We start from the raw sequence: 13,298 nt of genomic DNA, 5'->3' as shown, positions 1-13,298 counted from the left end.
AGTTCCCCAGTACCATGTATGCCTGGATTTTACTCCTCTGTCCCAGGCCTGACCAGCCAAGACCAGTGCCAGCCTTGTCCCCCAGGGCACTACTGCAGTCATGCTGGGCTGTCCCATGCCTTGGAAGCAGGGCTCTGCAGTGCAGGGTGAGGGACCCCCAACCCTGAATTCCTGGAAAGTGGTGACCCTAGAAGGGAGGAGGATTCCTAACTCAGGTTTGCCAGGATTCTCAGGTCACACTAATTCTAAAACCCTGGGCTTCCCTTAGTCCCTCTGAGCAACCTGGGGCAAAGTGATGATCTGCCACAGGCATGGCCCTTATATGTGCTATCTAGGAACAGGGAGGAACTGACCCCTCCTGGCCCCTAGCCCTTACCTTCTGGTGTCTGAGGACCACTGATTACCCTACCAGCCCACAATACCAGTCATACCAGAATAGTTTCCCTGCCTTCTGGGGCCCTTACAGACCCATGGCCTTTATGCAGACCACTGGCCAGCATCCTCTGCTGAATAGTAGCTGAGACACCTAACACAACAACATTCTCATTTTCCATAGAACTAAAGAATGTCAGACTGGCCACAGTAACCACAAAATTCTATTCAGGTCCTGTGTAAAGGAAGAACTTCTGCTTAGGGACCCCTGACCACAGAATGTAGAAAGGAGCCATGATTCTCAGAACATGTTGGGCTCTTCCCAGAAGTGTCTTCCTGGCCATACTAATTCCCTGTCATAAAAACCCGTAATGACTCCTAGATTTCAGGCAAGACATGCTTCTCTCACCCCACGGGTAACCTTGATTGTGGCTATACTGGCATTCCCCTCAGCAGAGCTCTGACTGGCCTGAGCTCCAAAGGCAGCTGCTTCCTCTCACCTTCTAATGCCTAGCCAGAACCCAGGTTTATGCCTCAGGAGGTTGGGCCACAGCTCCCCATTTCCTCAGGTATATCTGCCTGGGGGGCAGTCCTGTCCCAGCACCCACTGATGGAACCCATGGATACAGATGTCCTCCTGGCTTCCGCTGTCCTCCAGGAATCCCCCATGAGCTACCCTGTGAGCCTGGTTCCTTCAGCCCCCTGCCTGGAGCTGATACCTGCCTGCCCTGCCCAGGAGGCACCTATTGCCCAAAACCTGCCACTGTGGAGCCTGCCACCTGCCCCAAAGGTAATGACAGTCCTTGGACAGACCTCAGCCCTTGTTTATAGGGAGCAGAGGAATTTTAGCATGACCACAGTGACTAGGCACCCGAGCATTCAATGTTGGTGGCACCACCCCCCTGCTTGATGTTGAGGCCTCAGCACTCCTTGGCAGCCAGCAAACTTCCATGTGGTAGGACTAATCATACTATAAAGAGAACATGTCCAGGAGCCACCCACCTATGGATATCCCCAGGCTGCTTTCACACTATCTGGAGTGGGCAGTATTTGACTGATCCTCAGAAGTGGCTGTCCAGTGAGTGAAGGAAGGAAGAGGAGGGGTATCTAAACAATGGCCCAAGGCCTTTTGTATCTGTGCCCCTTGTTGACTGCAAGTTCCCAGTGTGAACACTTCAACTTCCAGGATGTAAGCAGACACATGTTCTAGAGAGAAGAGAATGGGCAGAGAGGTGGAGCATTGGTCAGTCCCACCATCACATTAAGTGCTGCTGCACCCTGAGTAGCAACAGACGTTCAGAAAGTGAGATCAGTGGACCTGTGGGAGACCCACTTCAGGTCAGGAAAACCTGACACCCACACCACAAAGACTCTACAGCACATCTGCTGTGAAACTCTCTGGTACCTGGTGGCTAGGCTGCCTGTTAGGGTGCTCATAGGGCATCATTTCCAGAGGAAATATGGCAGGTGGCAGGATGAACACATGACTCCACTCTCCATGTCAAGAAATTCACTCTCAGCATTCAAAGTTAGATCACACATGTCACTACTCTTCAGTAATGAGCTCAGATCCTAAGTGCCACAGTTCCTGTATAGACACATACAGGAAAATACAAATGTAGTCACATACATGTCTACATATACAATGCGCTGCACAGCCTTACATACATTTTATGCAACTGATGCACGCATGCACAAACTCAAATATACAAGGTGCACTCGTGCATGTGTACACACACATACTAAGTTGCACAGAGTCACAGAGAAGCACCCTCATCTGTGCATGTGCTCACACACACACGTCCACAGTCTCACAGCTGCCATCACAGACTCCGCCAGAGGGCCCACTCTACTGTCCTAGATTCTGAGCCTTTTCCTCCACCTACCACCTATGTCTTCACCCCCTTCTCAGCACTCCCTCAGGATGGCTCTGATGTCCCTGCCATAAGTGACAGGGGTTGTGGAAGGTAGGAACTTTGGACACTCAGTCGTCACCTGTATTGGTCTTCCCTGCAGGCCACTACTGCCCGACAGGTACAGTCACTGTGCTTCCCTGCCCAGAGGGGACCATGAGCCCACAGGAAGGTGCTCTCTCCCCCACGATCTGCCAGCCATGCCCTGCAGGGAGGTACTGCCCTGGGGAGGGCAATGGACAGCCTGAAGGTAGGTATCTGGTTTCAGCACAGCCAAGTACTGGACCCCAGGTCTCTCCATTTTAGGATCGAGTCACAGGCCTGAGTCTAGCATCCTGCTGTTTCCTTGTTCAAATCTAGCTCTCCCATCCTTGCTGAGAGGCCTCTGCCTCCTGATGGAGCAGGGCTTCTCCTCCCACCTATGCACTTAGTGCAAGTGAAGCTTAGACACACCCTCTGTACTTCAGTGTTTTCCCTATACAATGGGGAGAAAACGGTACCTCCCTCCCCTGGGGTACACAGTCAGCACCTACACCACCACCACTTACTTTTACTCCCTAACCTTTGCAGCCCAGAGCCAAGGCCACTGTAACTGCTCCCTGATTTTCTGCTGCCCTGACTTTTCCCTTCATACTACTTTAATTTACAGATCCTCCCAGATTAGAGATAGCAGGCAGGGGCCAAATATGGGCATTCCCCAGTGTAGAGGGGGTTCAAATGAAAGTTGGAAATGTTACTGGTGCTGCCCTAAAATTCTGTCTTTTTACATCTAAGGACCCTGCTTGCCTGGTTACTACTGTGCAGGGGGGGCTGGCAGTCCCACCCCCCAGAAAAACCCTGATTTCCCCCTCAACGGCCCTTGCCCTGTTGGTCACTACTGCCCACAGGGAACTCTATACCCTGTGCCTTGTCCCATGGGGACAGTGAGAAGCAGCCCAGGTGAGAATCTGACCGGTGCCTCCCCTTCCTAAATGTGGGACCCTCTTCCTTCAAGCCCCCAACTCCAGCCAGGGAGTGCACACAAATAGTACAATAGTATGCTGATGGTCAGGGCCCCCAATTCCCACTCAGTGGACACAAGTCCTGGTCACAGACTTGTGCCTAGGTATTATGTGAAGGCTCCTGAGTCCCAGGACAGAGCCCATTACTCCACCCTGAAGTCTGGTCTAAGGCAGGGTCTTTGCCAGCAATGCCAGGCTGTGCTTTGGCCAAGCTGAGGCTGAGATACCCCGAGGGAGTCCCTGAGGGAGGCTTGGCTAGTCACCATTTCATCAATAGAGTGTGCCAGCTCCCTTCCAGGCCTCAAATAAGGCAGTGAACTGAGCAGGGGAGGAGGTGCTATCCTTAGGGGGTGCTACTTCCCCATGAAAACATACAGAACTCTTGTATTGTGACCCTCTCCATTCAGGTGGTGTGTCTGAAAGGGACTGTGAGCCTTGCCCAGCTGGCTTCTTCTGCCCTCGTCTGGGCCTTGACATTTGTGTGGCTGGCTCTAGATGCCCCTCGGAACCCAGGGTGGTCTCCATCCCTGTGGCTCACCCCTGTCCACAGGTACTTCCTTGTAAGCTACAGGAGGGAGCCAAGGGCCCATGCTTGAGAATCCTCCGGGAAATTTGTAACAGTAGGCCTCAGTTTTCTCTGAGTACCTCACAGGAAAAATCTCAGCACCTCACTTCCCAGGCCTCAAATGTGCTACCTGATCTCCTGGTCTCCTGGCACTCTAATCATGGGGCCTAAAGTAGCCCAGAAATGGGTCAGCACCCTGCAAACACTCCCACACGCACACATGCATACAGCCCTGAGGCCCAAAAACTTCCAGCTTGTCTCTCAGGGGCTTTTTTTGTGTCCACTGTCCAGGGTCACTTCTGTCAACCAGGCGCTGCTCAGCCTAGTCCGTGTCGACGAGGGGAGTACCAGCCCTCTTTTGGCTTGGACACCTGCTTCCCATGTCCACCTGGCTTTCACTGCCCGTATCCTGGTACTCTGGTGCCCATGCTCTGCCCAGCACATGTCTACTGCCCAACTGGTATGTCTTCAGCACCCCAACCTCTGAAACTTCTTTCTTCCCAAATCCCCCACTCTATTCTTTTCAAATCCATTGATTCACTTACTCCATGGAGTGCCCACTGAGTGACGATAGTGAATAGTGCACTCAAGACCTTCTGTCTCTTTGTATATTTCCATGTGCACACTCTTCCTCCCCACCCCCACCTCATTGCTTTTCTTCTGTTGCTTCACCCATAACTAGTGCTCTGCCTCTTTCCTGCATTCAGCGTGGGTGCCCAGAGGGTGCCAGCCTCAAAGAGGATAGAAGAACTGTGCCAATCTTGGGGACTAGGGAAGGGTTTCTGGAGACTTTAAGAAGGGCTCAGTGGAACCCAGACTGCTGTCTAACAGTGCAACAGTGACAACCACAGCCCCAAAGTCATACACAAACACACATACAGGCACACCAACTGTATACAGTTGCATATACATGTACACATGCTGTCCAGGGGGAGGCTAGCAAATAAATGACCGCAAGAGTCCCTATCTTTGTCACATCTTAAGAAATTGAAGAGAAAGTCCTCCCACTAATTTAGATGTTGCAGCATGTTACCTTTACAAGGGTTTGATGCACAGATGACACATCCATTAATTCTCTAGTGACTATGGTGTGAAAGGTATGAATGTACCTTTGAAATGAGTGCACTCTCATGCCAGAATGCTTAAAACAGCCCATGTTCACACAATATGGCCTGTTGTCCCTGTAAGTACAAGGCATATTAATAACACATACTTACACATGGGAGGAGAATTTCTCTGGAAAGCCTTGTTTTGCATTCCCAAACCCATTGCTTGGCTCTCAGTCACTTGCTCTCCATCTGACCTAATTAAATCAGCTTCTTACTCCCTCTCCTGGACAGAATTTTTTTTCTTTTTCAGTAGATCCTCTGCTCCCTTTAAACCAGTTTCACTACAAAGGACTTCTACTTTCCATTCATGGCATGTATGGTGGCGCACAACCTGCTCCTCACATTATGGCCCAGGAACACAGGAAACAGAGGTGGCACAGCTAGAGGCTGGCCCATGACCAGGGTGAAGCTGTGATGGGCTTGTGGAGTCGAGATGGAGGAGTTAGAGGAGACCTCACAAGCATACTACAGTCACCAGGCAGGGAAAAGGGGCTTAGATGATGGGTTGAGGGGCGCAGCTCCCCAGTGAGAAGCACTGGGCAATGAGGGGAAATGGCTGTAGTGTAATCCAGGAGAGCCACAGGGTCAACTGCATTGTAGGCCCCTTGTAAGTCCACTGGCTAGCCAAGGACCCCTGAGCCAAAACCACTTTGTTGCTGTCTAAAAATCTTCCACCAGAAAGCCACTCTTCTGTAAAGGAACAGTCCTAGGGAGTGAGACTGGATTCATCACAGTCTTGGCTCTTGAGAAATTAACATGAAAGACTCAGCATCATCTAGGGAGCTGATGGGTGGCAGAGCTGGGGACACAGGCATAGATGTGGTGGAACTTAGTTGCCATCCTCACCTCTTGCTCCCACCCCCTCTAGGAACATGGTCCCCTCCTCTGTGTCCTCCGGGTACCTTCACTTCCCAAAATGCCTCGGGCCTCCAAGCAGAGGGCGACTGCTCCATCTGTCCTCCCGGTCACTACTGCAGGTCAGTGATGCTCAGTCATTCAATCACTCATCTCCACCCTCAGCCAGTTCAGCCTCTGGGTTGTGAGGCCAGAGGTCTTCTCCCACCCCCATCAGCACAGAAGGTAGGGAAGCTAAGGGGAAAAGCTGTGATCACAGGCTTAAAAGGCTTCACAGCTACACAGGAGTGAAAAGCCTGATAGTGAAGTAAAAAGAGCAGGACTATTGGCACTGAGCTAGAGTTTTACAAAAAAAATTTTTTTAAAGATTTATTTATTTATTCATACAGAACTGGGGTACAGGCCAGAGGCTCAGGGGTGGTGAGAGGCTTCACAAGAGACAAAGTGGGGAGCAGAAGAGGCAGATCGACGAAGTACACTGCTGAGGGGAGCAGCGGGCGGGTCAGGAGAGGTCTGCCTCGCCATGTGGTCACCTCCGGGGCAGGTGGGAATCGAACTCATACGGAAGTGGCTTCAGCTTCTTAGTGCTGTGCTTTAACCCGCTGAGCCACCAGGGAGGGCCATTACAAAAATTTTTAAAAAAAGAAAGAAAGAAACACTTTCAGACAGATAAAGAGCTCTGCTTAGTCCCTGCCTAAAACCTTGGGAAATGCCTTACAGGTAAAATTCTTTGTGCCTCCCGGTGACAGCAGAGTTCTCACAAACATACCCCAAAAAGAGATGACCAATTGTTCCTTCTACCTTTGTTTCTGAATTGTCTACAATAGGAATAGCTTTTGTAGTCATGTGGGCTGGAAAGAACATAAATTTTCCCTTTAAACAGAATGATCAAAAAGTGGCTTCAGGGCATCCACATTACACCTGACTTTTTTATGCCCACTCAGTGTGCCTGTCACAGGCTTTGTGCCTGGCTTCCTACCTGTGCAGTGGGATCCATCCCCAGGAGCAGCAGAACAACTGAAACAATACTCAGAATTCATGCATGGGTGGGGGGTCTCCAGCATTCCACCTTTCTGGAGGCCTCAGTGTTAGCGCCAGCCACTCAAGGAGGTCCTGAGCCCAACTACTCCAGAGTAGCCAGATCAAATGAAGCCCACAGAGGGTCTCTGGTGCAGGGAAAGCACCAAACATGAGCTGAGCACCCTGCATTCCCTGAGACAGAGCAAGAGCTACCAATAGAACCACATCACATTTCACACACAAGTGAACCTGCTTCAAAGTAGATTTTTTTCTACTTAAAAGACAAGAGCAGGAGATTCCTCAGATCATCCTCTTGAGGATGGGGCTCCCTGTACTTGGGAAGTTCATCCTTAGGTCAAGCCTTTTTCCTCTTGTTAGAGTTAGCGGTCAAGTTGTACCTCTAAGAACTCCAGTGGGCACCAGTAGACTCTAGCTATTCCATGCCAGGCCCCTCCTCATCGCAACAGAGAGTGCACCAGGATCCCCACCTCCTCCAGAGAACTTGACCTGCTGTTGGCAACCCACAGTCCTGCTCTTTACCCACAGTCCTGCTCTTTGTTCACAAACTCAATAGAGAAAAGGGCCAGAGATCCATCTTTTTCTGGAGGATGTCCAGTGGGCAGGCTTCCAATTCTGCCTGGGGCTGAGCCTCATAACTGCTGGGTGAAGTATTTCATCTAATTTCTATTGTGTGTGACAAATCCATATGACTTGGGACAGAGGTCAAAAGGTCCCCACTGTGGATTATGTTGAAGCCAGAGCCATGTTCACCTCTGGCAAAGGGCACTGGGCTCAGAAGTCACCTCTGATTGGGCTTCTCACTCTTTTTCACTCTTCCTGGTTGACAGAGGTGGACAAGTGTGGGGCAAATGTCCTGCTGGCTATTTCTGCCCACCTGGGACCTCTGGACTGATGACCTCATGTCCTCCACGACAACTGTGTGCTGTGCAGTGCCCACCAGGTAACAGCCTCCACTTCTTGCCCTTAGCTGTGAAAAAGGCAGAGTGTAATTCTGGCCAGCAGCCACCAGAAGACCTAGCCAGGTAAAAGATGAAATTTGGGTCAAGATAAGCTAAAAAAAGAGTTGGCCCTAGGCATTATGTGCATGCAAAAGTATAAAATGCAACATGCATATATAACATGTACTGTGAGTGTGTGCTCAATACAATTCAGATGGTTTCTGACTTGACAAATGCAGGTGGAATCAGGACTGGCTTCCAGATCCCTCAGCTCCAAGCCAGCAGAATCACCTAGGTCACTCCAGACATATGTTGGTCCCTACTTGCTTCAATGGAACAGCCTCCCTGTCTCCCCTCAGACCTAGTGTGACCCCATGTTTCAGGTTTTTACTGCCCAGAGGGAAGTGAAGAGCCCATCCTGTGTCCACCTCATACTGTGACAATTGCCCCTAGAGCCAAGAAGCGAGGTGAATGTGAGCCTTGTCCCCCTGGGCGCTGGTGCAAAGCTGGTAAGACTCCGGTTTAACAACCTGGGCCTCAGTCTGTTCCAGGGGAGGCCCCTGGGACAGAAAGGGAAGGCTGGGAAATGAGTGCAGCCCTTGTTCCCAGAGAACCCAGCCAGCAGTCCTTGCCCTGCTGGCCACTACTGCCCTGGAGGGAGTAAGACCCATCCAGGAGCCCCGAAGGCCTGCCCCAAACATACCTACCTGGCAGTGGAAGGAGGCCAGAGTCAGACAGAGTGCCTTCCCTGCCCAGCTGGGTACCACTGCCCATCCCCAGGTAAGAGGCAATCACCAGCCTAGATCCTGAGGCTTGGGGGAGGAGAGATGAGAGGCTTTGGGTGGTCCCTGAGACATCCTTCCTTTTCTTACACTCTTGCCCCCAGGTCTTACTTCCTTGGAAGGCCACCTGTGTCCTCCAGGTCACTGGTGTCCAGGTGCTCAGGGGGCCTTCCTGTGCCCACCTGGAACCTTTCGGACAGAACCAGGGGCATCATCACTGAAAGACTGTGAGCTCTGTCCCCCTGGATACTACTGCCCCTTGGCTGAACTGAGTACCCAGGCAAATGTGTTTGCGATCCCCTGTAGAGCTGGTTCTGAGTGCCCGGCAGGTGAGAACCCTTGCTCTCCACTCCTTCCAAGCACCAGGATAGGTCCTCAAGTACCTTGTGTCCTCCATGCCCTCGCCCCTGAGGCTCAGAGCAGGTACTCATGCCCTTTGCTTGTATACAGGCATCCTTTGCACACACACCCAGATATCATATGGCCACCTACCACCTCAGCCAGGCTCAGTCCAGTTCCCCCAGGCTCACCTGATCTTTGGTTGCCTCTGTACCACTGGACCTCAAGAAGACTAAGGAGCCCCCTTGGGTCTTCTCCTGCCTCCCTCAGGTGCAGTGGCTGAGGTTGCATGCAGGGCTGGCTCCTATTGTGGGCCTCAGACCGGGATCCCCCCCCCTTGCCCAGGGGGCTATGCGTGCCCTGCAGGCTCCTCCAGTTATGCTGGCCAAGGACAGCTGTGAGTACCCTCACCTCACTGGGTGGACTGAGGCTCTTCTGGGCTCTTCAGATCACAGTCCACCCCTCAGTTCCCCAAAAGACTCCAACCAAACGGTATGCTGGGCACCCCTGTGATCCTCTGCTTGGGCTTCCCTTGCCACATCATTCCCTTTGCCAGCTCTGGGGTCTTGCCAGGGGAAGGAAGGCACAACAACACAGCACTGAGGAGACTTGCTTCATAGGTTTTCAGGGTCATCCTGTGTGGGCAGGGTATACTTAGCACATAAAAAAAAACAAAAAACAAAAACCAAAAAACAAAAATCAGTTACATTTAGATTTCGATTTTTCTAAGTTTTCTTTTATATGTAAATATGTTTACAAAACATCATTCTTTATTTTGTACATTTTTTTCATCTCGGTTGTAATCCCTGTGGACTTCCCACTATAAATACATACTCATTATTTATTCATTGTCAATTACCCATTATTTTTCTGAAATTCAACTGTGATTGGGGATCATGTACTTCATCTGGCACCCCCAATCCTGTGTTTAGGATTGACAGTCCCAGGACTCTCCCCCGAGCCAATCTTTCCATATGTCCCATTGTCAAGTTTGAGGTGGCAGTGGCCATGCGTCTTGTCACTGTGCAAGCTGGCCACCTACAAGGTCCGGCCTCCTCCAGAAAGACACCTTGGCCTTCTCAGTTACCATCAGATACAAGGTCCCCTTGTGTCCTTGTCTGTGATAATACCTTTTCCCCTGCCATTTTAGGGCCTGTCTGGGGAATGTTAGGGGCCCTGCTAGTGTGAAGAGCTAGAATGTTTACAGACTCCATGACACGAAACCAGGGTCTGGGGGCATTTACCTCTACAGCTGTGTGTTTCCCTATTACTGCCCCCCGGGCAGTCCCCACCCACACGCATGTCCAGGGGGCTCTGAGGCCTTGAACATAAGTGGACTCAGGGTCTCCAAGGAGACTTGCTGCCGCCTCTGTGAAGCTGGGACATACCGCAGCCAGACCCTGGATGCCAGCCCCTGCCATCCCTGCCCCCCAGGATTTAGCTGCCACCAAGGTGAGTTGGGAAAGTTGAGAAAGAGCAAGAGAGGGCATGGACCTCACATCATGCCCACCTCATGGACTGTGGGGGTGGGGGAGAAATGGGGGGCAAGGGAGAAGTGGAAGAGATCCTTAGGAATGGGCAAGAGAAAGGCCCTCAGAACTTGGAGGACACAGGGTTGGAGGATTCAGAGCTGGCTAAGTAGCATATGTGTCCTGAGTTTAGTTTTAAAAACCTATAAAGTGTAGAGTGTGCACAACATCATGCAAACTGGCACACTGGAGCCAGAAGCTAGGCATCCTCAAAAATAAGAGAACTATATCCCATTGTGCCAGTAATGCCAAGCACACTATCCTGAATCTGCAAAGAAAGATAGAAGCATGCTCTGTGGTGCCAGAAGGCCAAGGAGGGCTTGTGGGGCACTATAGGGTAAGGCCCACAGTCCTACCTACAATCTAAATTCATGCCTATGTTTGCTTTGCTGCTAACTCTCTCCAGCAAGCTCATTCTTCCCCTAGGCTCTCCTATTCCTCAGCCCCTGCCTCAACCAGAGTTCATGGCTCAGAATTTCCCTTCTGTTTCCCTTCAGGAACAGAGAGTTACCATCACAAGCCCTGCCCTGCTGGGCACTACTGTCCTGCAGGAACTTGGAACCCCAAGCCCTGCCCACCAGGAACCTTCAGAAATAACAGTGGGGCAGGGACTGCTGGACAGTGTCTGCCTTGTCCTGCTGACACCTTCAGTGGCCCCCCAGGCCAGGCAGGCTGCCTCCCCTGTGGCAACTCTGCCTTTTCTCCACCTGGTGAGTCCTGACCTCCAAATATTGACTACAAATACACCACTCCTCTCTCCTGCAGCCTGACCAGTGTCAAGCTTCACAAAACCACTTGAACTGCTGGACAGGGCCCTCCCTGGTGGCGCAGTGGGTTAAATCACAGCACTAAGAAGCTAAAGCCACTTTTGCATGAGTTCGAACCCCGCCAGTGTCAAGCTTCACAAAACCACTTGAACGCTGACGGCTGTTCTAAGAATGCTGCAATCTGGGAATGAATAGACATCCCTGACTCCCATCACTCTAGTTGGGGGCATGTGTGAATGAATGAGTCTGTGCAATTGCTTCCATAAGTGAAAAGAGGGGAGAAGAGGAGGGAGCAAGGGGAGAGGAGGAAAGAGGAAAAGGCATTAAACCAGCAGAGAGCAACTTGTTCTTGGTGTCTGGCCAGTGGGAGAGCCAGGCTTTAGCTCCAATTGTCCAACACATTCTTTTTTTCTTTTTTTTTTTTAAAGATTTATTTATTTATGCATACAGAATTGGGGTATAGGCCAGAGGTGCAGGGGCAGCAAGAGGATTCACCAGAGACAGAGTGGGGAGCAGAACAGGCAGATGGACGAAGTACACTGCTGAGGGGAGCAGCGGGTGGGTTAGGAGAGGTCTGCCTCACCCTGTGGATCCCCTCCAGGGCTGACGGGGTTCGAACTCATGCAAAAGTGGCTTTAGCTTCTTAGTGCTGTGATTTAACCCGCTGCGCCACCAAGGAGGTCCCTGTTAGCATATTCTTATACTGCTTTGGCAAGCTCCTACAGCAACAGCATGTTCACTCAGGTTTCCCTGACTGTCCTCAGTCAGAGAATCTCTGCAGCATAATCAGGTACTGAATTGCAAGATCAATTCAACTACCACCACCACCTACCTGCTGATTCCATTTACCTCCCCTCATTTTAAAGAAATGGTCTTCACATAGCTTTTGTTGTGGGAACCATTTGTACAAGGTCTACTAATAAGCAGACATAACAAGAAGTAACCAGATGATCCCATGGTAGGAAATTTAAAAGTTATATACATCATAGATGTTTAGCCCTCTAATGAGGACCAAACAGATCTCCACTGGCAGTGAGCAGACTTTTCTCTAGAATCTCAACAGGAGCACTGACCACATGCCAGCACTTCTCTAGTGCTGTCAAAATAGCAATTCTGTGACCCAGACATGAATACCATCACTCTTGTTTTAATTTCTATAAACTGAACCAAAGAGGATTTCTATACCTTGTTTGCATACAGGTAATGGCAGAAATGGATTTTGAATCCAGTGTAACTGACTTCTATAAATATCACCCTAGCCTAATCAATGTGATTTTATAATAAGTCTTTTATAATAAGTCTTAAGTCTAGGTCTTCCAACTTTGTTCTTCTTTTCAAGATTATATCAGCATTTCATGGCACTACAATTTCCATATAATCAGGTCATCACATTCACATAGAAACTTGCTGGGATTTCTATTGGATTGCCTAAAATCAGTAGATTCTTCTTCTCCTTCTCCTTCTTCTTCTCCTTCTTCTTCGTTTGTTTGAAATAGTATTGGTTTACAATGTTGTCTTGTGTTTTATAGATATTTCTTGTTTTGTGTTGTGTTTAGGATATCTACCTCAGGATATCTACCTCCAGTGTTGTCACCAAAGCATACTCACCACTAAAGCACCCATTGTGCACCACCATAGTATTTTGTTCTATCTCCCCTTTTTATTCTTGTGCCCCCTTCCCTGCCAGAATCCTTAGTTCTACAGTCAGATTTTTAGGAATTTTTATTAGTTTGTTTTTAACTGACTTTCACTTTTGCTTCTCTATATTCCATATATGAGTGATGCCATCTGGTATTTGTCTTTCTCTTGACTTACTTCACTTAGCATAACCCCTCCCAGCTCCATGTTGTGCAAATGGCAAGAGTTTAAAATTTTTTAAGTAGTGTTCTATTGTGTGTATATATATTCATCTTCATGATCTATTCATTTGTCTTTGGGCACTTAGGCTGCATCCATAGTGTGGGTATTATAAATAGTGCTGCAATGAACATAGGAGTACAGATTTCCTTTTGGATTAGTGCTTTTGTATTCTTCAGGTAGATACCTAGGAGTGGAATTACTGAGCCGTATGGTAGGTCTATTCTTAA

At 49.8% G+C, this 13,298-nt stretch overlaps 1 protein-coding gene across 1 annotated transcript; it reads left to right on the top strand.

Annotated features, from left to right (window-relative positions):
• Positions 1-4,011: 4,011 nt before the first annotated feature.
• On the top strand, positions 4,012-8,320 carry LOC105853470 (multiple epidermal growth factor-like domains protein 6). The gene is made up of 5 exons (XM_012723179.1): positions 4,012-4,038; positions 4,143-4,311; positions 5,829-5,937; positions 7,684-7,796; positions 8,178-8,320. The coding sequence occupies exons 1-5, from the start codon at positions 4,012-4,014 to the stop codon at positions 8,318-8,320; spliced, it is 561 nt and encodes a 186-aa protein (XP_012578633.1).
• Positions 8,321-13,298: the final 4,978 nt, after the last annotated feature.

This window comes from Condylura cristata, unplaced genomic scaffold (genome assembly GCF_000260355.1).
Source record: "Condylura cristata isolate star-nosed mole 26May11 unplaced genomic scaffold, ConCri1.0 scaffold00010, whole genome shotgun sequence".
NCBI classification, from domain to species: domain Eukaryota; kingdom Metazoa; phylum Chordata; class Mammalia; order Eulipotyphla; family Talpidae; genus Condylura; species Condylura cristata.
This window is presented reverse-complemented; position numbering and strand designations above follow the sequence as displayed.